General features: G+C 43.9%; 2 protein-coding genes and 1 pseudogene across 22 annotated transcripts in view; all 3 read right to left on the bottom strand.

Moving 5' to 3' along the window:
* IPO9 (importin 9) overlaps nucleotides 1–12085 on the bottom strand; it is a 57428-nt gene extending 45343 nt beyond the window's left edge. The window contains exon 1 of one of the 2 annotated variants that reach the window (XM_082702010.1): nucleotides 11830–12085. In XM_082702010.1, the coding sequence (XP_082558136.1) occupies nucleotides 11830–11992 (163 nt within the window). In that variant the 5' untranslated portion in view covers nucleotides 11993–12085. Of the gene's footprint in view, nucleotides 1–7645; nucleotides 7758–11829 lie in introns of those variants that run through there. The other variant, XM_082702011.1, reaches the window with a different exon arrangement.
* LOC309849355 (uncharacterized protein C8orf58 pseudogene) lies at nucleotides 129–1039 on the bottom strand (annotated as a pseudogene). Its single transcript has one exon. The product of its transcript is annotated as an uncharacterized protein C8orf58 pseudogene (transcript).
* Nucleotides 12086–13689: 1604 nt separating the features above from the next.
* The window catches only part of NAV1 (neuron navigator 1), a 255753-nt gene continuing 248298 nt past the window's right edge, over nucleotides 13690–21144 (bottom strand). For all 19 annotated transcript variants that reach the window (XM_082701985.1, XM_082701986.1, XM_082701969.1 and 16 more), the window contains one exon: nucleotides 13690–20612. In XM_082701985.1, the coding sequence (XP_082558111.1) occupies nucleotides 20517–20612 (96 nt within the window). In that variant the 3' untranslated portion in view covers nucleotides 13690–20516. The remainder of the gene's footprint in view (nucleotides 20613–21144) is intronic.

Raw genomic sequence — 21144 nt, 5'->3', positions numbered from 1 at the left:
CAAGGAAGACGACTTCACCGAACATCCCCCCACCCCACCTGACGCCCCTGTACCAGTTTCAGCATACAAAAAGGTTTTTGCTTGTTGCTTCTTAACCACAAATGATGGCATAAATGTCTTCCAGAGGGGCTGGTATACTGGTCTTTTAGGGGATACCCTTTGACTCAATCCTTGGGGTAGGGACATCAGGAGGGGCAGGGGACTCAAGGTATCTCAGGTTCCTCAAATGGATCCAGTTGAACAGGACCTTGACCTTGTTCCAGTAGGAGAGATTCTGCTTGTGTCCCTGGAAGGATGGAAAGACGTAAGCCAGCTCTGCAGGGTCTGCTAACAGCCGGAGAGGGTTGGCACTAGGCACCCCTATCTTCAGGGTTAGAAAACTGTCTCCAGTGTGCGGGTGAGCAGTTGGTGCACCCCACTGCCTGGGGCACAAGAAGGTGGAGATGAAAGGCAGGGCTGTCTCCTTCCCCTCTCCGCTTCACAATCCCCTGGGGGCCTCTGGGTCTGCAGCTGCACGCAGAGCTGCTAGAGCCTTGCCATCTGCTCTAGCACTAGGCACAAGTATTCTAGGTATTGGAGACTCTGACCTAGAAGACAGGCCTAGTTTAGGCCCCTGGTACCACACCACCCCTGCTTCTTCCATGGCTGCCTCTACGTCAATTTCTGCTTCAGTGGCCTCCTATTCTCTTGCTCCAAAAAGAGGAACTTCACATTCAGGCTCACTTGGTGTTATGACATGCTGGCAGGGGAAGTTGGGAGCTGGTGGGACTGCTCTAGCACCCTTTCCAGCTTAAGTTGGCCTCCCTAGGTGGGCAGGAGGTTCCACGGCAGGAAGGGTCAGGGGCTCAGGTTGGCTGTCCCCAATCACCATCTCCACTCTTGAGTCCTGGGAGGCCTGTTGGAGAAGTGGTTCCTGCCTCCTGAGACCTCTCAGTTCGCCACCTCCCCCATTCCAGGAATCCAGTGAGCAACGCTGAGCAGCATCCAGGATCTGTCTTAGGTGCTGCTGACTCCAGGTACTACACAGCTGCATGTCAGGTCCTTGTCAATCCCATCTGCCATCCCTTAACAGCTTGATTTTCAGGCCAAACCCTTCCCTGCTAGCCATAGGTCGTCTAGGCTGCTCCCTCCTAACCCCATCCTCCTAGACAGCATCCCCACCCCACTCTTCTTTCCAGATAAAGACAGGGAAACACAGCCCTCAGGTGTTTTGTTTTTTTTTCAGAGCCTACAATTTTATAAGAGTTCTTTATATACTAAGAATATTATCCTTTTGTCTGTGTATATGTTGTGAAACACTTCTCCCAGTTTTTCAGCTGTCTTTTGACTTCTTTATGGTGGTTTTTGTCATGCAAATGAAAATATTTTATGTAGTCAAATTTATCAATCTTTTATTATAGCCTCTGAATTTTGTGTCATAGTCAGAAAGCCTTTCCTTATGCCAAGGCTAAAGAAAAATTCATCCATATCTTCTTCTAGAACTTAAACGGCTTCATTTTTTAAGTATTTAGATTCCTATTCCATTTGGAGTTTACGTTTTGTATGGTACGAAATACTAATCTAATTCTAAATAGCTACCCAGTTATCCCAGTACCCTTTATTAAAAAGTCCATCTTGGGGCACCTGGGTGGCTCAGTGGGTTGAAGCCTCTGCCTTCGGCTCAGGTCATGATCCCAGGGTCCTGGGATGGAGCCCTGAATCGACCTCTTTGCTCAGCAGGGAGCCTGCTTCCCTTCCCCTCTCCCTCTGCCTGCCTCTCTGCCTACTTGTGATCGCTCTCTCTCTCTCTCTGTCAAATAAAAAAAAAAAAAATTTTTTTTTTAAATTTAAAAAAGTCCATCTTAATGGATAAAGAAGATGGGGTATATATACACAATGGAATACTATGCAGCCATCAAAAACCCGAAATCTTGCCATCTGCAATGACGTGAATGAACTAGAGGGTAATATGCTAAGTGAAATAAGTCAATCAGAGAAAGACAATTATCACATGATCTCTCTGATATGAGGAACTAGAGAGGCAGGGTGGGGAGCCATGGGGGGTAGGGAGGGAAAAAAATGAAACAAAGTGGGACTGGGGAGGGAGACAAACCATAAGAGACTCTTATTCCCAAGAAACAAACTGAGGAGTACTGGGGAGTGGGAGGGGAAGGATAGGGTGGCTGGGTTATGGACATTGGGAAGGGTATCTGCTATGGTGAGTGCTGTAAATTATGTAAGACTGATGATTCAGACCTGTACCCCTGGGGCAAATAACATATTATATGTTAATAATAATAATAAAAAAAGTCCATCTTTACCCCAATGATTTGAGATGCTACCTTTATCTATACTAAATTTCTGTAATTACTTGTGTCTATTTCTATTTCTATTCTATTCCACAGTTTTACTTATATTTTACTTATATTTACTTATATTCATGCACAAGTGCCATGCTGTTTGTTTTAATTATAGAGGCTTTATATAATATTTTAATGTCTGGTAAAACCAGTTCCTCCTCAAAGTTTTCCCTTTCAGTGTTTTTGAAGCTATTCTTTCATGTTTGTTTTTCTGTGAAATTTAGAATCAACTTGTATACTCCTCTATAATGCTGAGTTGTTCTATCCAAGGATAGCATATGTCTATCCATTTGTTCAAGTCTACTTTCCCCCCCCCATTTTTCTTTTTTTTTTTTTAAGATTTTATTTATTTATTTGACAGAGAGAAATCACAAGTACACTGAGAGGCAGACAGAGAGAGAAGGAAGCAGGCTCCCTGCTGAGCAGAGAGCCCGATGTGGGACTCGATCCCAGGACCCTGAGATCATGACCTGAGCCGAAGGCAGCAGCTTAACCCACTGAGCCACCCAGGCGCCCCCCCCCATTTTTCTATAAATACTTTAATACATATCTCTGAAAGATAATTTTTCAATTGAGGTAAAATTCATATAAAATTAACCATTTTAAAATAAAAAATTCAGTGGCATTCAGTATCATTCATAATGCTGTATAACCACCACCTCTACCTAATTCCAAAACATTTCCATCATCCTAAAATAAAACGCATATCCACTAAGCAGTTATGTTCAACTCTATTTTTTAAAAAATATTATTTTGGGGGCGCCTGGGTGGCTCAGTGGATTAAAGCCTCTGCCTTCAGATCAGGTCATGAACCTGGAGTCCTGGGATCAAGCCCCACATCGAGCTCTCTGCTTAGCAGGGAGGCTGCTTCCCTCTCTTACTCTGCCTGCCTCTCTGCCTACTTGTGATCTCTGTCAAATAAATAAATAAAAATATTATTTTGTTGAAGACCTTATTTATTTATTTGAGGGAGAGAGATAGAGATAGCGAGAGAAGGCAGGAGCAGGGAGGAGGAGGAGAAGCATGCTACCAGCTGAGCAGGGAGCCCAATGCGACGATTCCAGGATTCGGGATCATGGCCTGAGCCAAAGGCAGTCGCTTAACCAACTGAGCCACCTAAGTGCCCTCAAGTCTACTTTTTAAGTCTTTCAGGAATGTTTAAATCGTTTCCCCCAATAGGTTCTCATACATTTCCTGTTAATTTTATCCCTAAGTATGTAATCTTGCTCCTTGCTATTGTAAATGGACTTAAAAAAAAAAAACACCATTATGTCCTCTAGCCTTTTATCGTTTGTTTATATGAAGGCTATTGACTATTGGATTTTATGCCCTGCCTCTTTACCAAATCCTTAGACTCTCTCTCTTTTTTTTTTTTAAAGATTTTATTTATTTATTTGACAGACAGAGATCACAAGTAGGCAGAGAGGCAGGCAGAGAGAGAGAGGGGAAGAGAAGCAGCCTCCCTGCTGAGCAGAGACCCTGATGTGGCCTCGATCCCAGAACCCTGAGATCATGACCTGAGCCAAAGGCAGAAGCTTTAACCCACTGAGCCAGCCAGGTGCCCCTAGACTTAACTCATTTTTATTAAAAATTTTTTAATAAAAAAATAGTTAAAAAAAATTTTTTTTTTTTGTTGAAGATTTTATTTATTTATTTGACAGAGAGAGAAATAGCTAGAGCAGGAACACAAGCAGGGGCAGTGAGAGAGGGAAAGCAGGCTTCCTGTAGAGCAGGGAGCCCAATGTGGGGCTAGATCCCAGGGTCCCGGGATCATGACCTGAGCCGAGGGCAGACGCCTAATGACTGAGCCACCCAGGCACCTGATTTTTTTTTTTTAATTTTATTATTTATTTAGAGAGATAAAGAGAGCATGAGCAGGGAAGGGGGGGGTGGCAAAGGGAGAGGGAGAGCGAAAATCCCAGCAGACTCCCTCACATGAGGCGTGATTTCGTAACCTGTAAGATCATGAAATGAGACGAAATCAAGAGTTGGACACTTAACTGACTGAGCCACACAATCACCCCTAAACTGCAGTTTTTGATATAATCTTATGGTACCTATCTTTTCACCCAGGAAAGAAGAATTTTTGCAAGAGCATGACAAAAGAAGTCACAATCTTTCCAAAGCATTTAGTTAAGTAAGTAAATCACAAGCAAACACTTTAAACCTGTACAATCACCTCTAAAAATACTGAAATCCATTCTAATTCTTGGGATTAGTTTGGCTAGCCCAGACTCTGGTTAAGTCTTTTATTTTTTATTTTTTTAAATTTTTTTTAAATGATTTTATTTATTTATTTGAGAGAGAGAGAGCAAGCACGAGAGGAGAGAGATCAGCAGGAGAAGCAGACTCCCTACTGAGCAGGGAGTCTGATGTGGGACTTGATCCCAGGACTCCAGGATCATGACCTGAGCCGAAGGCAGTCGCTTAATCAACTGAGCCACCCAGGCGCCCCATGGTTAAGTCTTTTATAAATTAACACAAAAAAACAGTAGGTGTCTACAATCCAAGGATATGGATGTTAACTTTCAGAATGGACTAAAACACTTATGAGTATGATGTAATTCTGGAAGACCTCTGGGATACCAACCAATGTTCAAGTTTAATGGAAAAAAGGTCTCTAAAATGCCTGTGTGAAATTCAATTAAAGGAGAAAGAGCACTTATAAAGCTACCCACCTCCACTTCCTTTGACTTCAGATACTTCATGTGATGACAGATTTAACTTTATAGCCCTAAGTCTGTTGAGAAGTCACTGTCTACCCAAGTTTAACTTCCTTGGATACAGTCAATCAATTCTGTGACAATTCTGCGATATCTTTCAGGATGATCCATACGTATTCATAAAGTACATGGGCCATACAGTATTTTCTTTTTAAGTACTTATTTCAATTTTTGCATAGACTACTGTGATATGGGTTTTAATGTTCCTCGCTAGAGTACAATTTATGATCATTATTACAGGGACAAACTAAAATGGGATCAAGATGAACAAAATTTTTAGTCATATAATGTGAAAAATATACTGAGGTATAAAAATCAGAGTTTCTGAGAAGGTTTGAAACTTAAGGCATGGCTATAAAGCTTACATGAATCTGAATAATTACTTTTTTTTTAAAAGATTTTATTTATTTATTTGACAGAGATCACAAATAGGCAGGGAGGCAGGCAGAGGGAGAGAGAAGGGGAAGCAGGCTCCCCACTAAGCAGAAAGCCTGATGGGGGGCTCGATCCCAGGACCCTGGGATCACAACCTGAGCCGAAGACAGGGGCTTTAACCCACTGAGCCACCCAGGTGTCCCTGAATAATTACCTTCCCAAGGAAAGCACAGATACTGTTGTAAGGGAACACTAAGGCTCACAGAAAGGAAAAAGAACCACCCACTTCCCATCAGTCAACACTGGCATCAATTAGAAGAACTGTTAAAGCATGAAAACCAAGCAAACTCTACACACAGGTCCTGTCACATTCAGAGGGTCCTTTCTCATTTAACCTAAGAACATCAAGTCTACTCTCTTTAAAGAAAAGCTGAGTGAGAAGACACTTTTTTTCCATACCAATGCCAGAGGAGGTAGTACTCTGGTAATGATCACAATAGCTAGGAGCTCTCCACTCTAACACAAGTCCTAAACCAATCTTGTCTACAATTGATATCATCAAAGATCACACCCCAATTTCCACTAATCACTTGGCTTCAGATACTGCTGAAATTGCAAGGGATGGTGAGAGTAAGAGGCTATCAGAAGATTAAGACCCATGTGGACCAAGAAACCTGAGTCAACTAGGGGGTCTGTACCTACAACAAGCATTATAAGATGGATTTCTCTGAAAGTTTATTTCCTTCACATAGGAGAAAAGAGGTTTGAAAGTTCAAGTAATAGGACGCTCTGCTCACAAGCATTAATGGGAAAGAAAATCTTCAGATCAGATAATATAATCACCATTAACTAAAGACAAATTTTAAAAAGAGGCTGGATAAACAATAGATTTTCTTTTCTACAGGCTCCCAGAGTTTCAAAACCAGTGGGCACATGATCAGCTCTGGTATGGAAATCGCAAAATTTCGAAGACCAAGAACTCACCTGCATTAGGTTATAAGGGATGTGAGGGAAAATCTAATTATTATTTATTTAATCCAATTTATTCTGCCTAGACTACATACCCACTAGAACTACAGGGGTATCAGGCACCACAGAAGAAGAGTTTCATACCATAAAACTTAAGTTTATTTAGAAGCTATATGAAGAATTGTTTACAAGGAATGATAGTGGTGGTGTGGTGATGGGTGAACTCTGTGCTTTAAAACTAACACACAGAAGGAAAAGCCAGAAAAAAAATCCTCAAGTTCCCTGACGTGTTTTAAACCATCAACAATGCTGTTCCTATCCAGTGCTGAATTCTGCTAAGTAGTAAAAATTCTATTCACAGATACTTACTTAACAGAGACCATACATTTTTGGGAAGAAATACAACTAAATGTATCTGTGAAGAAAAGGTACTTTATTTTTGGGTACTGGGGGATTTCCAGTTTTGCTGATTGGTGTCTTTAACATAATTTCTTTAGAAAGCATTAGAAAGAACAGCTGAATAACTTGCCTTGGAATGATTAAGGCAGAAAAGTACAACAGACAGAGATATACAGAACTGTTTTATTTTGTCTTGCTTGGAAAGGATGATTCAGATTAAAACTAAGATTCAATCTACAATCAATTACACCAAAGGGGGACCATTCAAATGAGTTGTATGAAGTTAGCTTTCCAATGCTGTTTTTGTCAGATTTAATTTCTCTAGTTCCTTTTCCCAAGGTGAAGTTAAGAAAGACCCAGTCTGTCAATCTGGGTTTTAACCCTGACTGTAGATTCTTGAGTACTTTTATCCAGCCCAAAATGGTATCCTCTGACATGCTTCCTAAGAAAGCTTTTGCCCTCCTCCCTTAACTCATTCTCCGGTGCTTTAGACTTTTGTTCTGTCTCTCATTATCCTTGTTCCCCTTTCACTCCACCTTGCAGAAACATTATCTGTCGAAAACTTGGCTTAGAAGGGAAGATCCAAAGGAGAGCATGGAGGATAAAGGATAAGTTATGAAACATATGCTATTGGTTTTAAGGGTCTACTAAAGAGACATGAGACTTGGTAGTGCTTTGATAGTCAGGGAAGCTACTACTAGGAAGAACTATGAATAGAGTTTGGTTGGGAAAGGAGGTAGTTCTCAGTAAAGCTCTGGAGAAGCTCCCCCCTTTTCTCATGGGGGTTGGTAAGCACCACAACATCACAGCTGAAAGGAAAAAGAAAACTCCACCACTGGCCTTTTTCCGAGCGTGGCCGCCTTCCGCTCGGCTCAGTGCCCGCCACATGCCCAGGAGTGCGTCTGGATCCTTGAGGGGCTCCCTTCGCAGGTGACAGTGCTTACGCTATACTGTAAGAGAGCCAGAAAAGTGCCCATGAGAACCAGAAAGCAAACTTCCAGCTAACAGGAACATCTCTCTAGGCATCTAAGATGGGAGAATCAACACAGATATCTGGGCAGCATCTGAATGCCAGGAAAAGTGAGGGAGAGGTTATTCCCCCCCCTTCCCCAGTTCAATATAATGGTGATGGAAAAAAGTATTTTATGTGATGTATCTGCTGGGAAAAAGACAGAAAAGACTAAGTTAAAGCCAAATGGTGGGGGAAAAATGTCTTCACTTCCAACAGATGGAAAGAAATAACTAAGAGAAGAAAATGACCTAGGGTCTAAATTTGGTTACAGAAGAAAGTCTGCTATGCTGGCTTGGAGAATTAGAGTTTATGAATGAAAGCAACTCATTCTACCACTTGGGTGATGCTGTTCTTAGAGGAAAGTAGAGACAGAAGGAAAACCTCCATTCTAAGATATTAAAAACTAGCATAAATACACCAAAAATATTCTCAAAAGTCATGATCTCATAAGTCAGACAAAAAAAGAAAAGCTCCATAGGCAATATCAGACTTTGATGTAAGAGATCTCCACCAGTTCATAACCTTTCCAATCTTTTTTACACTTGATCTTAGCCAAAAGGCCGAGAAGCGATCCAATCTTTTTTAATTACTATGTTTAAAAAATGCTGGATATGACCCTCCCTATTAAGTAAAACAAGAATTAGAAGAATGCTTTAACAGACCAAAAGACTTTTATTTTTATTCTGTTGAGGCAGAACTCAATTCCTGCAAACTCTGCTGGCCAAACTCAAAATCTCAGTCTTCCTAAGAAAAAAAAAGAAAGGGTACCATCTCTCTTCTGGAATACTGTAATAGCAGAGGCACTTCCAGACTTTCAAGTAATATGGTTCTCAATTCTGGATGGGAGTGTGTCTGAAGAAGGTGGTTTGTGGCACCTTCTCCTTCTCTAATGAACCACTGTTAATAGGGTTTCTATTCAGAAAGGTATGTTGGGTTTCCCTCAGATTCCAAGTGACTGAGGAAAGTGGAAAGCACAGGAACTCAAGAAAATCATTCCAGAACACCAGGCTGACGTTATCTCGATCCTTTTGAAATCAAGCCAGTATCAAAGATGGACCTCTCACATATATACACTTCCTTGGCTTAGACTTAAGGGTGCAGGTTCCCATTCTGGAAAACATGATAACTAATTATTTCTTGGAAAATATCAGTTGGCCGACTAAATGACCAGAATATACTCTGGGCTCCAGCAAACTCAATTTTCTAGGATAAAATGCTTTTTAAAATGTCATTTTCCCAAGAATCTGGTCAGAGCATGTCAACCTCTCTTGTTTGTCCATTTCATAGAAGGTTAACAAATGATCTGTATCCTTTCCCTCAAAATTAGAAATTCTTCCACTTAAGCCCCAACACTAGGACCTGGCAACCAAGGATGGTGGTACAGCTCTTTGTCAAAGGGAGCAGACTGGTTAATCTTTAAAATCAACTGGGACCAGTCTTCCATGTGAGGCAATAATAAATGGCTCACAAAGACAGTGTGGTAATTTGAGGGGACAAAGTGACTAGAAACAACCACCTGATATTGGGCCCCAGGAACCAAAAAGATCAAAAGATTAGTCATTGCTAAGATTTCTCATTAACTCCAAGTTTTGAGGACGTGTGTTTTTTCTAGGACTAGAAAAAGCAAGGTTCTTCCACTAGGATAAAACTAAAATGTGAAGAAACTCGAAAGGAATGGAAAATGATCTGTTCATTCATTTACAAGAATGGTTCCTACCTTGGCCTGCAGGGTGTTCTAATGTAATAGGAAGAGCAGTGTCCCACCAGTTTCATCAGGACAAATAGTTGGCTAAATCCTGGCTGGGAAGCCAAGTGCTATATTTTCATGTAAAGGAAGGCAATGGCTAGTGGGAAAGAAATTAGTGACTATGTTAAGAAACCATTTGAGATTCAGACGGAATATAGACAGGAGGTGCTCTGGACCCAATGGCAAATTGCGTCAAAAGAAGAGCCATGAGAAGAGAAAGTAAAGGCCATAAGAAGAGAAAAGGAGTGAAGCAAGGTACTACATCTGAGGAATGGATCATCAACCTCCATCTAAAAAGAGGTAACTGAAAAGGGGTCAGTTTTTATCACTTTTAAATAAACGTAAGAAATCGGATTATTTAAAAATGCAAATAGCCTCCAAAGGGTCCAAGACACTACAATTAACTCGAGAGACCTGGCCCAACTCTGTACGTCACAACCGAACCCTGTGAGTCATACGTCTTAGTACGAGACCATCAATATCAGGTCACTGTATTATAGCCTTTTCATGTAGCACAGCATGCCTGATGGCACATTACCAGTAAGTTAAGGCGTGTGTGTTTCAGTCTATTCCCGTCAGCAGCCTAAATCAAAGGCAAAATTCTGCACTTCTGTTTAATTTTAGATTTCAAGACCCCAAAAGATGAAGAAAATGAGAGACTAGAACTTCAAAAAGATCTCAAGAAGTTTATCCAATAATAGACCATGCCTAGATGAGAACATGGCATTGGCTAGAGAGGGATCAGAGCCCAAGTGGAGCTGTTAAAACATGCACCAGGGGTTCACCTTTTGTAGGAAGGTGTCAGACATACATCTGGGCACCAGGAACATTGGGAATCATTCAGGAAAGGCATCAGACCTTCAACTTTATTCAAGTAGTAACTTAAATGTGATGAGGTTCCTTTGCTTGGTCACTCTTCCTCCTTCACATCCAAGGGAGGCAGAGACAATGTGAATAACAATTTTTTATCTGGGAGACTATAATAACTGCAATCAATCTACGCATGGCTCTCAAACAGCTTTCTCCTAACCAGTGGCTGCTCCTATTGTAGTGTCTGACATTTTACAGAACAATGACAATTACAATTAGGTCTTCAAAATGATCCTTAACCTATTATATCCCAAATCTCAATGTATTTTCAACAGAAGGAAATTCATTTTCAACGGGCACCTCATATTACCAGAGAAAACATAAAATTAAAGGGAGATTTGTCTGAAGTTCTTTTTTCAGTGAAAATCCCAAGCCTGGTAGGAGAGCACACTTAAGGTTTTGAGGGTGACTGGTTAGTCCATGGTCAATTTCCCCTATCTCAGAAGAGGTCTCTAAGAGGTGGCTGAGCTGGGGAAAATTCTAAAGATTTGCAGTTCTTCCAGTGAAGCCCTGACAGACAAATTTATTTCTTACATAAAGACCAAGAGGATTTTCCCTCCTCCTGTTTTAGGATCAAATTGTTCTTTGTAAAGTGGCTACACTGGGCTTGGTGAAAGGCCCACTCAGCAGGAAATTGACAGACAGTCTCAAACCAATGGTTTATTTTTTTCTCCATCACTTTAAAGCATATAATAGGAGTACGGGGACAAAGAGTCAAAGACAAAGGATCAGTTCCTTCAAATAGAAAGGCACACAAAGGTATTTGATAAGTGAAAATTATTTTGAAAATTATCGGGGAGTACGATCAGGAAGGTGAATCATCTGCATATGCACTAATTTGATTTCTGGAAAAACATTAAGAGGTAAAACGACCAGCTAGGCTTACAACTCAGAGGCAGAAACTTGTTTGATATATACCAAGATTTGATAACCGCGTTCTCAAGGCTCTGGCCTCTCACCACTTCTACTAACTCCCCTTACTCTTATCCCAGTACAACCGAGCTGGCAAAGTGGACAGCCAAAGACCCTGGTCTAAACTCAAAAATGTTTCCCAGAGCGCGCGACTTCCTCCAACAGCAGCAGGTCTAGCTCCATCTCTGCTCTGCAGATCCCAGGCTCCATCTAGCTTTTCTAGTCTCCACCCTCCCCCTCCCCTTCGAGACTCCACCTCCCCCGACCCTCTCCTCCAGGAGCGCCTCCCCTCTCCCGGACTTTCACAGCCACTGGGGACATCGTCCTCTGGCTTCCTACCCCATTCCTGCCTGCTGGGCCTCGGCGCCCAGATCCCCATTGGCTCAGGCTCCCCTTGCCCCCGGCCGGTCCGGAGCTGCGGCCAGCGGATAGTACTGCCGGCCCAGGTCCGACCCATCCTCGTGACGGTCCCGCCTCACTCACCCTCTGTCACCTCGAGCACTTTAATCTGTTCCTCGGCAGCGGCTCGCACCTCCTGCACTGGGGAGAGGATCCCGGTGAGCGTATCCACTAACGCCTCCTTCAGTCCTTGTGCCACTGGACCGGGCAGCCCGGAGGCCGCACCACCCGCTGCCGCTGCCGCCATCTTTCTTCCTTTCAGCCCGCCAGCCCCGCGACCGGGACCCGCCACTAAAAGACGGCTCCCGCGCGCGGCCAATCCGCGAAGCCGCGCCTGCGCACCAGAGCCGGGCGGGAGCGGGAAGGGGGCGGGGAATGGGTTAAGCCTCCAGAGACAGCGCCTCCTGTCGTATGGACGGAAAGTGCACCTTTTCCCGCAAGAATCATTTCGCATTTATGTGAAAACTGAGGTTAGGGGGATTTTCTAAAGTGGAACAAGTTAGCAAACTCACTGGGAACAAACGCCATGATATAGGACTTTAAGTTCATGGATCTTTCAGGTATAAGAGACTTTGTTAGGAGAGAGGAAGTGAAATGGGAATGGGTGTAGATGGCTTTAAGTAGAGAGGTCTGGGTCAAAAATAGTGATTTTTTAAACCAGTCTTTTCCTCCACCCCAAACACTGAAACAAAACAAAACAAACAAAAAACCGTTGGCTCAAGGGAGCCTCTTGATTTCAGCCTCCAGAATTCAAAGGTAGGGGAAAGAAACTGAAGTGGACTGGGCAGTGGGGAGTGGTCACCTGCAAGAGACCCAGTCCCTTGATTTTCCAGCCTAGTTGAGCCCAACTTCAAAATTGTGGAGTGTCTGGCCAGGAGAGGGCACCTGCGTGGGTAAGGACATTTCCTGCAGAGTAAGTGCTTGAATGACTATTTGAGAATGAATCCTGTTCACTGAGAAGCTATACATTTTTTTTTGCCCAGAGAAATGGTGGCTGGACATTTAAGGGATGAGGGAATGAGTAGTTTAACATGGATATCTTAGGGCTGGTTGTGGGAAATGGCTGAAGGAATAGCGATAGTGCTAAATACTGGAGCAAGTGGAGGGGTTCAAAAATGCAGGGCAGAATGTAAATAAAATACACTTCAAATTTAAAAAAATGCAGGGCGGGTTGGCAAGCACATCGTGGCAGAGGGTCAGAATGGCATGTTGGTGGAGGGGGAGGCTCTAGAGCAAGAGGAACAGGTAATTTTTAGCAAGCTGTTCAGGTTAAGTGCCTTAAAATGGTTTCTAGGAACTCTGACTCTCATTCCCAAGTGGCAGAGGAAACCAGATGGCAATTCCTAGCCTAGTTCTAAGACTACGACTACTAAATTGGTAGTGATCTGGGGTTGTCACTTCATCTGAGTATTCTTCCTAAAAATTGATTCTTTGCTTTGAGGACACATTTGTCATTTCCCATGTTAGAGGACAGGTGGGTTGTGTTACCACAATTTCATAGGAAAAAGATTGCTTCTTGGACCTTGAAATTCCACAGTAGGGAATAGTAGGACTTCTTTTCCTTCTTTCCTTGATCCATTAGAGCAGCTTCTTTTTTCCTGGGTTAAATTCACTTTTACCCCTGGAAGAGAACAGGAAAGTCCAGAGGGTGGTAGATTTTCAAACTGTGGAGTCGATGGAGAACTCAAGAGCTCTGAATTTTGGTTTGCTGAAGGATGCTATGTCCACAGTGTGCAAGTAGGGAACCCCCCTCCCCACTTTCCCCAACCAAAGGGTTCCAGAGCTCCTACTTAGGATTTGAGGATCAGACATTTCCAGGCAGATGAGGTTTACCCCTTGGTTAGGCAAATGACCACAAGCAGTCTCCCCTTGCAGATCAAGGAATGGGCCACAAGATAAATGGAGACAGAAACCAGACAGAGAGGGAACTAGAGAGAACCAGTGGACAATACAGGAGATAACTTTATTGAAACGCAAATGGCATCAAACAGATGAATCTTGCTGGGAGGAGACATGCCTGATGGAACAGAGGGCCCAGAGGAGGGGCCTCTGGCAGTGATGGAGGAAGGCCTCTTCAGCTGGCCTGGCATGGATTTAATTTTCAACCAATTTGTTAAAACAAATTACTAGGGGGACAGCTCAGCTCTCTTCATGATTGTTACCGCAACTATATACAACGGTTTGCTTTCCAGATTCAAATTTGCTTTCTCTACATTAGATATAAAAGGGGGTAGACTGAAAGAGAGGGTCAAATGAGAAAAAAACATAAACACATAGACACACACATATCCTGGTTTGGAGCTTTATGTCCAATAAATTAAAAAACAAACAAACCAACCCGAACCTGGTGCAAAAATTCCTGCCCACTTTCCACCTGAGGATTGCCATGCATTTGAGAAACACAGAGTCCATCCACATAAACAGTGCTGCCTAAAACAGGATGGGGGTGGGTGGGGAAGGGAAGGAAAGGAATCTAGTAGGGGTTGGAATTCATTTTAAAAAAGGATTGTTCTGTTAAAAAAAGACAACAACACAAAAAACAACAGTAACAAAAGCCATTAAGTGGGAGGCTCTGCACAGCAGTAGCCCAGACACTGGCAGGGATATGGGAGCTCTTGGCTTATTATCCAACATCTTCAGTCTCCGGGGAATGGCAGGGAAGCAGGAAGACCCCACAGGAGATGACCAAAGGCCTGTCATCAGCCTTTGGGGGGACTGAAGAGGTGACTTTACTGCAATTTGTTTTACACTTGCCTTCTCCGGCCTTAGTTCCTCCCCAGATGCTTAGTCCTTGATTTCAAGGGACTTAGTACTAGCACATCACTTTGTCCTTTACCCATAAGCTCCCTGGCAGGGAAAACTGACAAACTTGAAACAAAAGCAGTTGTCCACAGCTACCCCATGGCCCCATCAGCTAGAATATGTGAATCTGGAAAGATAAGAAGCTCCTCTCAGATTTTTTTTTTCTTTTTTTGTTGTTGAAGGATTCTATTCTGTCACTGTGGCTGTCATTCTGTACCCTAGGCCTGGCATGGGGAAGGGAAAGGATGAGCCCAGAGGTTTAGCTGCCCCTGTTCTGCATCTTTTTTGTGCTTAAGTCCCTCCTGTGAGCCGAGCACAGCAGAGATGGGGCCTTCTTGGGGGAACTGGAGTCCCCCACCAGCCTTGGGGAAGGAGGTTCTGGCCAGGTTTCTCAGACCCAGCAGTGCCCTTCAGAACTCAACTAAAGGAGGGGGGATGTTGCTAAGAGCACAAGTTGCCATGGAAATACAAATGAGATTTTCTGACTTTTCTCATCCTATTATATAATCAGGAAAATGCTCGGAGTAGATGCAATCGAGCAGAAGAGCAGTCTGGAAGAGACCTCCAACTGCTTTATTCTGCTACCGCCCTTTCGTTTCCCAAGGAAAAATTTCAGAGGCAGGAGATAGTTCTCCAAAGATTGTGTTCAACTCGAAGGATGCCAGCATTCCCCCTCACGTCTGCCCAAAGGCACACGTACCTTTTCTTTCTGTGTTAAATAAGAGGAAAAACAGAAACATAAGGAAGCATGGGAAAGATAACTTTGAAATTAATGTAAAACCCCGAACTGTAACCTAGGACCTTCTTATTTTTTAGTCCTAAAGCCCCTCAGTGTGGGGACTCTGCTACTTGCCTTTCTCTCAAAAAAAAAAAAAAAAAAAAAAAAAAAAAAGTGACTTTCACACTGAAGCATGCATCAGAATTACCAAGAGGGTTTGTTAAAACACAAATGGCTGGGCCCTCTCCAGTAGTTTCTGTTTCTGTTTTAGTAGGTCTGAGATGGGGGCCTGAGAATTTCATTTTTAACAAGTTCCCAGATGTTGCTGCTGTTGCTGGGCTGGAAACAAAGGTTGAAAACCAGTATTCCAAGGAATGAAAGAGCTTAGTCAAGGGACCAAAGGTCCACTTACTTCCATGACCATTCTTGTCGATAGAAAATTCTCCGTGACATAATCATTCAGAAAAATAGCCAGAACATCAAACTGTGAGGATCCAGGATACATAGGTTTAATTTTCAACTCTAATGCTCTCTGTGCAGCCTCTGTATTTCTACCAGGGTCCTCATCTTCCAGCTTACTCCTGTTTCCCAGTCTCTGGCTGGCAGCGCTTGCCTCCAGGACTGGGCTGAGCACACATCCACACACACACATGGATCCTCAGCAATGGGGAGAGCCCATCTGGTGGCCCCATATATCCCTGATCAGGTTGGTTGAGGACTCATGAATATATAAAGCTGATTCAAGTATAAAGGGCAGTATCTTCAGGCATTGGCTTGGGAACACAGTGTCCCTAAGACCATTTTATTACTTATGGCCTCCTTAGTGGAGCCATGAACCACTAGTAGCCAGAACTTTCTAGTAGTTCCTCATCCTAAGAGTGTACCAGCAGTGAATTAGTATATCCATTAATAAACTCTCTGGAAAAGCACATTTCATCCTATCAGTGGGGTTGACTTATAGTCTGCTTATTAGCATCAGCTTAGCTAAGGTCAAAGAAAAAGAAAAAAAAGGATGCTGAGAAGTTACATTTGGTGATCTGGATTAATTTAACACTTGAACCCTGTGTTAGACCTGTGATTAGGACAAGAACAGCCTCCTTTCCTAAACACCCTGTAATCAAGGATCCTTAAGAGTCTCCTGTAGGTCTCCTAATGCTGGTTTGTAGGACCAAGTCCTACCCTGTCTGGCAAATTTCACCTTGTAAGCAGGGTTTCTGTATATGGGAGTCCTCACAGGCAATGATGTGAGGTGTTTGGGAGAAAGATCAGGTTGTTTTCTTCCTACTCTTTTGGAAACCTACAGGAACGAGTTCCCTCCGAGACTGGAAAGGAATGTCCCTCTGAATAGTGTGACCCTCATGGTCAGAGAGCTAGGAGTGGAGACGTGGTGAGATGAGGTCCATTGGGAGTCTTGCAAACCAGGAAAACCAAAGAACCAGAAATGAAATGAAAAAAAAAAAACAAAACAAAACCCCAACAAAAACAAACAAAACAAAACAAAACAAAACAAAAACCCCAAAACAAAAACAAAACCCCACCATTTCTTCTGAAATCCTTAAGAAGTATGAATAGATTAGTCAGAAGACTGGTAATTCAAGACTAAAAAGTAGCATGCCAATCCATAAGGACTTCATTGTGGGGTGTGTTCACGGACAGCAGATCTTTGTTTCCTGTTAGCCTCTAGCTTCCCAATGGTCAGACTACATGAAAAAGATATTGGTATAGGATTCACACAAAGACAAGAGATAAGCACCGTAGAGCTGCCACAAAGCATAGATCTTTAAAAAATATTCTGAAGCCTCAGAAGTTGGAAACAGCAACAGCAAAGTGCTCTTAGAGAGAGAGAGAGAGAGAGGGAGAGACACACAAAGACATCAAGTCCCGTATTAGCCTCCAATTACCTAGTATTTTATTTTTAATGCCTAGGCAGGGATTGAGAAACACATACACTGGACAAAATGTGTTGGTCGTCTTCATCCAGAAATGAGAGGGAGTCTGCGTAGGGACCTCTCCTGGAGTCGTGGCTCTCCCCAGAAGTTGATGTTGGGTACTGAACCATGTTGTCTGCTAGCCCACTTTGGTGAGGAATAGAGTTGAGGGTCTGGAGAGGAAAGGGAGAGCACACATCCCAGTCCTACATAGGCTGGGTTCTTCTGAAGGTGCCCGGGGGCTGAGAAGTTAGCTATGGGACCCGGTTTTCATTTTCGGAGGGATCCCAGTAGTCTCAACTAAGAAGCAGATGTGTAGGTAGGAGAGAATGCTGTGGATTTGCTCTTGCCATTAATTCTAGGGCAGTGTGGGGAGCTCAGGTTTTCTGCTTCAGAGAAGTCTGGATGAGCACCCCAAGGGGTTATAGCACCATGAGGAGGCTCAACCTTCTGCAGTTGCCACGTAAGCATGATTCCTTGGTGAGACGACACATCCCCACAATGCGGGGCCCAAGTGTGCGACTGTAAACAGGGTCCCAGGCTCCAGAGGGAAAGCTGAGGCTGCAGTGCCACCTCATTAGATGGGAACGCATTTTTTGGAGGAAAGCAACTAGAGACCTGGGCTAAATGCAGCAGTCAACTCAGAGTAGAGGGTGGTGGGTCCCAGAAATAGAGAGTAAAATTCGTAACACGAGAGGCCTCCAGAATCAACCTGCTGAGGATCCAAGTAAAATTCACGGTGGTATCCATGGTTTCTACGGAGCCAAGAATCCCTTTGGAGGTCTGAGGCATTTGGAATGGAGGAAGGGGTTCCCCTCGTTCCTTTTTCTCAAGTAGCCAGTAACATCCATGATAGAAGGCACTGACTGGGCAGCACCAGAAAGTAGAGAGTTAAGGGCTCAACCACCTAATTAAGATGGCATTGAAAGTCTGAGCCTTGCCATGGGACTGGAGCTAAGGACAGGGTTCAGAAGAGGCCTCGGTCCAAAGTAGGCCCGTCCCGGTCTTCCCTTCCATCCAAGTGAGAACACCCAGCTCTGAGGCCTCCTCATTCTGCACAGCGGAGACCTTAAGGCAGTGATATCAGCACCATCCTTGAACAAACAGCCTCTTCCCACCACGGAATTGCATATTTTACAGCTGAGTTGGTTGGGGATCTTCACAGCTCATGGACTTAGCAGCAAAAGCAGTAAAAAGTCTCCAGCATAGAGCGCCCTGTCATCCCTGAAAGCAAACAGGTGAAGGCAGAAGCTTTCTGTTGGACCTAAATGGAAAGATTCTGATATGAAGAGTCAGATGCATGTACTCCTTGGTTGGGTGGGACAGAACAGTCCAGGTGAGTACGCCTGTAGATTCAGATAAGGTCTTGTGCTACATAGGAATCTGAAGAATGCACACTTGGGCCCGGGCTCACCCTGTGTCTTTGATCTGCAGAGCCCTGAAACTTCATCCTCGCCAGGCAGTTCAGGCTGGATCTCATCCCACAGTGGCTTCCAGAAATGCCAGGAAAAGGACGTGTTCACTTGAGATAAGCAAGGTTCCATAGTCCTTCAGGGTCCATCTAATGGATCCTAGATCTTCTGCCCCTCCTGTATTAGACAATCAAAGGCTTCTTTCTAGATGGCACCTTGGGTTTTGGCTACATTTCTTAGATGATCCTGAGGGTCTAGATAAGCAGGGGATGTGCACTTAATGAAAATTAAGATTTCCTACCAGACTGTGAACACAACGGCTCAAGTCTTGCCTTTTTTTTTTTTTTAAACCTGGCGACTGGTAGACAGTAAGTACTCAGTGTTTGCTGAGTGAAGGCATATAGACTGCCGGGCCTTCGGGGAAACTTCTGGTGAGGGTGGATCCCTTTAGAAGGCACATCCTTGCCACCAAATCAAATTCCTTGAAACTTACATTCTGATTGTGAGTATTTCCTATGGATGTCCGGTCTCCTAGAAGTGAGTATTTACTTGTCAAGAACAAATAGTAAATGCCAGTTACAGATTTTGGATTCAGTTGAGCAGAGTGGCTGCCATCAGAATAGCGCAGTGAGGGGCCCAAAAGCCACAACACAAAGGAATATTCCCAGGTTCCTGGTTTTCCTCCAGTCCTGTGTGGAGCTCAGAATAGATCTTCTATCAGCATGAGGGGATACACTTTCAGGCTGAAGGCTGGCAGCTGAGCTCCCAGGCAGAACATGTGCTTTCTCAATAGCGAAGTCAAGGTTCTTCTGCTAACTTTTGTCTGAATCAATGCTTCCAGTCTCCTGTATGTCCCAAGGCTGCCAAAGATAGTGGTACGGCAGGCATCTAGCTAGTGCCAATTAGATGGCAACAGATTCTCCGAAGAAAACCCACTTGGAAAAGCCAAACTAGCCCCAGTAAAAGCAACCCAAGCATTTTGTGGACAGGAGAGGAAATGGGGGGGGAGGGGGAGGGAGAAAAGAAAGAAAGAAAGAAGGAAAAGGAAAATAAATAGGCACATGGAAGGGGGAAAAAGAAACAAAGCAAAAAGCAAAAATAAAAAAGAAAGGGTTTATTGACTCTCATGCATGTTAAATTAGAGGGTATAAGACAGAGCTAGCAGTCTTTCTCTGAAGGCTGGAATGCTATTGTTGTGGTTTGGTGACTTCCAAGATAGGCAGCCATCTGGTTGTGGTCCCCTACATCATCCAGGGATGGGCAGCACGCTCTCTACCTTGGCAACTGCTTCCTCTCTCCAGCGTCATCTTTTCTTTTTCTTTCTTTCTTTCTTTTTTTTTTTTTTTTAAATACCTTTTACAGATTGATTTAAACATTTTTTAAACCACATGCTGCTTTTTCTGGGCTCCAGCCAGATCTCTGGGGGAAGAGTTATTGGCAGTGGTGATGGAACTCAGAAGGGTCTGCGAGAAATTCTGGGGAGCTTCCGCCTCCCTTCGATGTCCCCACACAGGGCTGTCTCTCCCAGAGCTGTTCATGAGAATCAGTTAGGAACTGCTGCAGGATTTTCTGATGTCTTCTGAACCCCTTCCCAGAAAGCCTAGGAGTCCGTAATTGAGACACGAAATCAAGGAAAAAAGACCCAGAATCATCTTTTCCCCAAAGTCATGAGAGGAGGCCAGTAAATGTATCTAGGGGACACAAGTTTCCAAGCTCCACCCCACCAGTCCTTACTAGGAAGTTCTTAATCAAGGTGCAGCACCAAGAACCTGCCCTCTTCCTTTCCTCCTCCTCCCCCTCCTGTTCTCTTGGGCTGGAGAACCAGTGCTCTGGAAGAAGAGAGGGGAGAGGAGGAGAGAACGTCGCTGATGCCAGCATTCTGCTGTCTGGGGTGACAGTGACGCTAGACCCTCAAAGCGTGGCCTGGAGGTTGGGGTCCAGGATGGTTTCTCGATCTGGAGACTCAATGTAATTGGCAGCTTCTTGAAGTTTCAGCAGCATGGCCATCTAAAGAGGGGCAAAAGGATGGATTCGTGAGAGTCGGGACTCAGGATCCTTGCCCACAGAAGGGAAACATAAAGCCATCTAGATCACGGCACTGGAAGATTCTCATTTGGAAGTAATGAAGGGCCCGGAGGGTTTACACGTGGCTCACTGGCTCAAGAAAAGGCAGCAAGGGTTACTTCAACCCTGTCTGTAAGCATGGGCACGTGCTGCTGGAGAGTGTCTCCTCTATACGATGCCCAAACAAGGCAGCCTCTGCCTCCAAGGTGTTCACATGCAGGAGAAGACAGAAGGCCTGGACATACCGGTTAATACCGGGAGGGATGTGCGAAGCGGCCGTAAGAACACCTGTGTGTGTCAACTTCTTCCAAATAAATCATAACCAAACAGACTCGGTGTTCTCACGAGCCAGTCCTGCACCCCCAACACACAGCCTAGTGCTTTGTGTCAGGTTTAAACACTATGGTGCATCCACTTCCTTCCTCCTGCACTCTCTAGCTCTCTCTTGCTCCCATGCTTCTTCAAGACTGTCACC

The sequence above is a fragment of the Mustela nivalis genome, assembly GCF_964662115.1.
Source record: "Mustela nivalis genome assembly, chromosome: 16".
Classification (NCBI taxonomy): domain Eukaryota; kingdom Metazoa; phylum Chordata; class Mammalia; order Carnivora; family Mustelidae; genus Mustela; species Mustela nivalis.
Note: the sequence above shows the minus strand (reverse complement) of the source record. Positions and strands in the feature narration are given on the sequence as shown.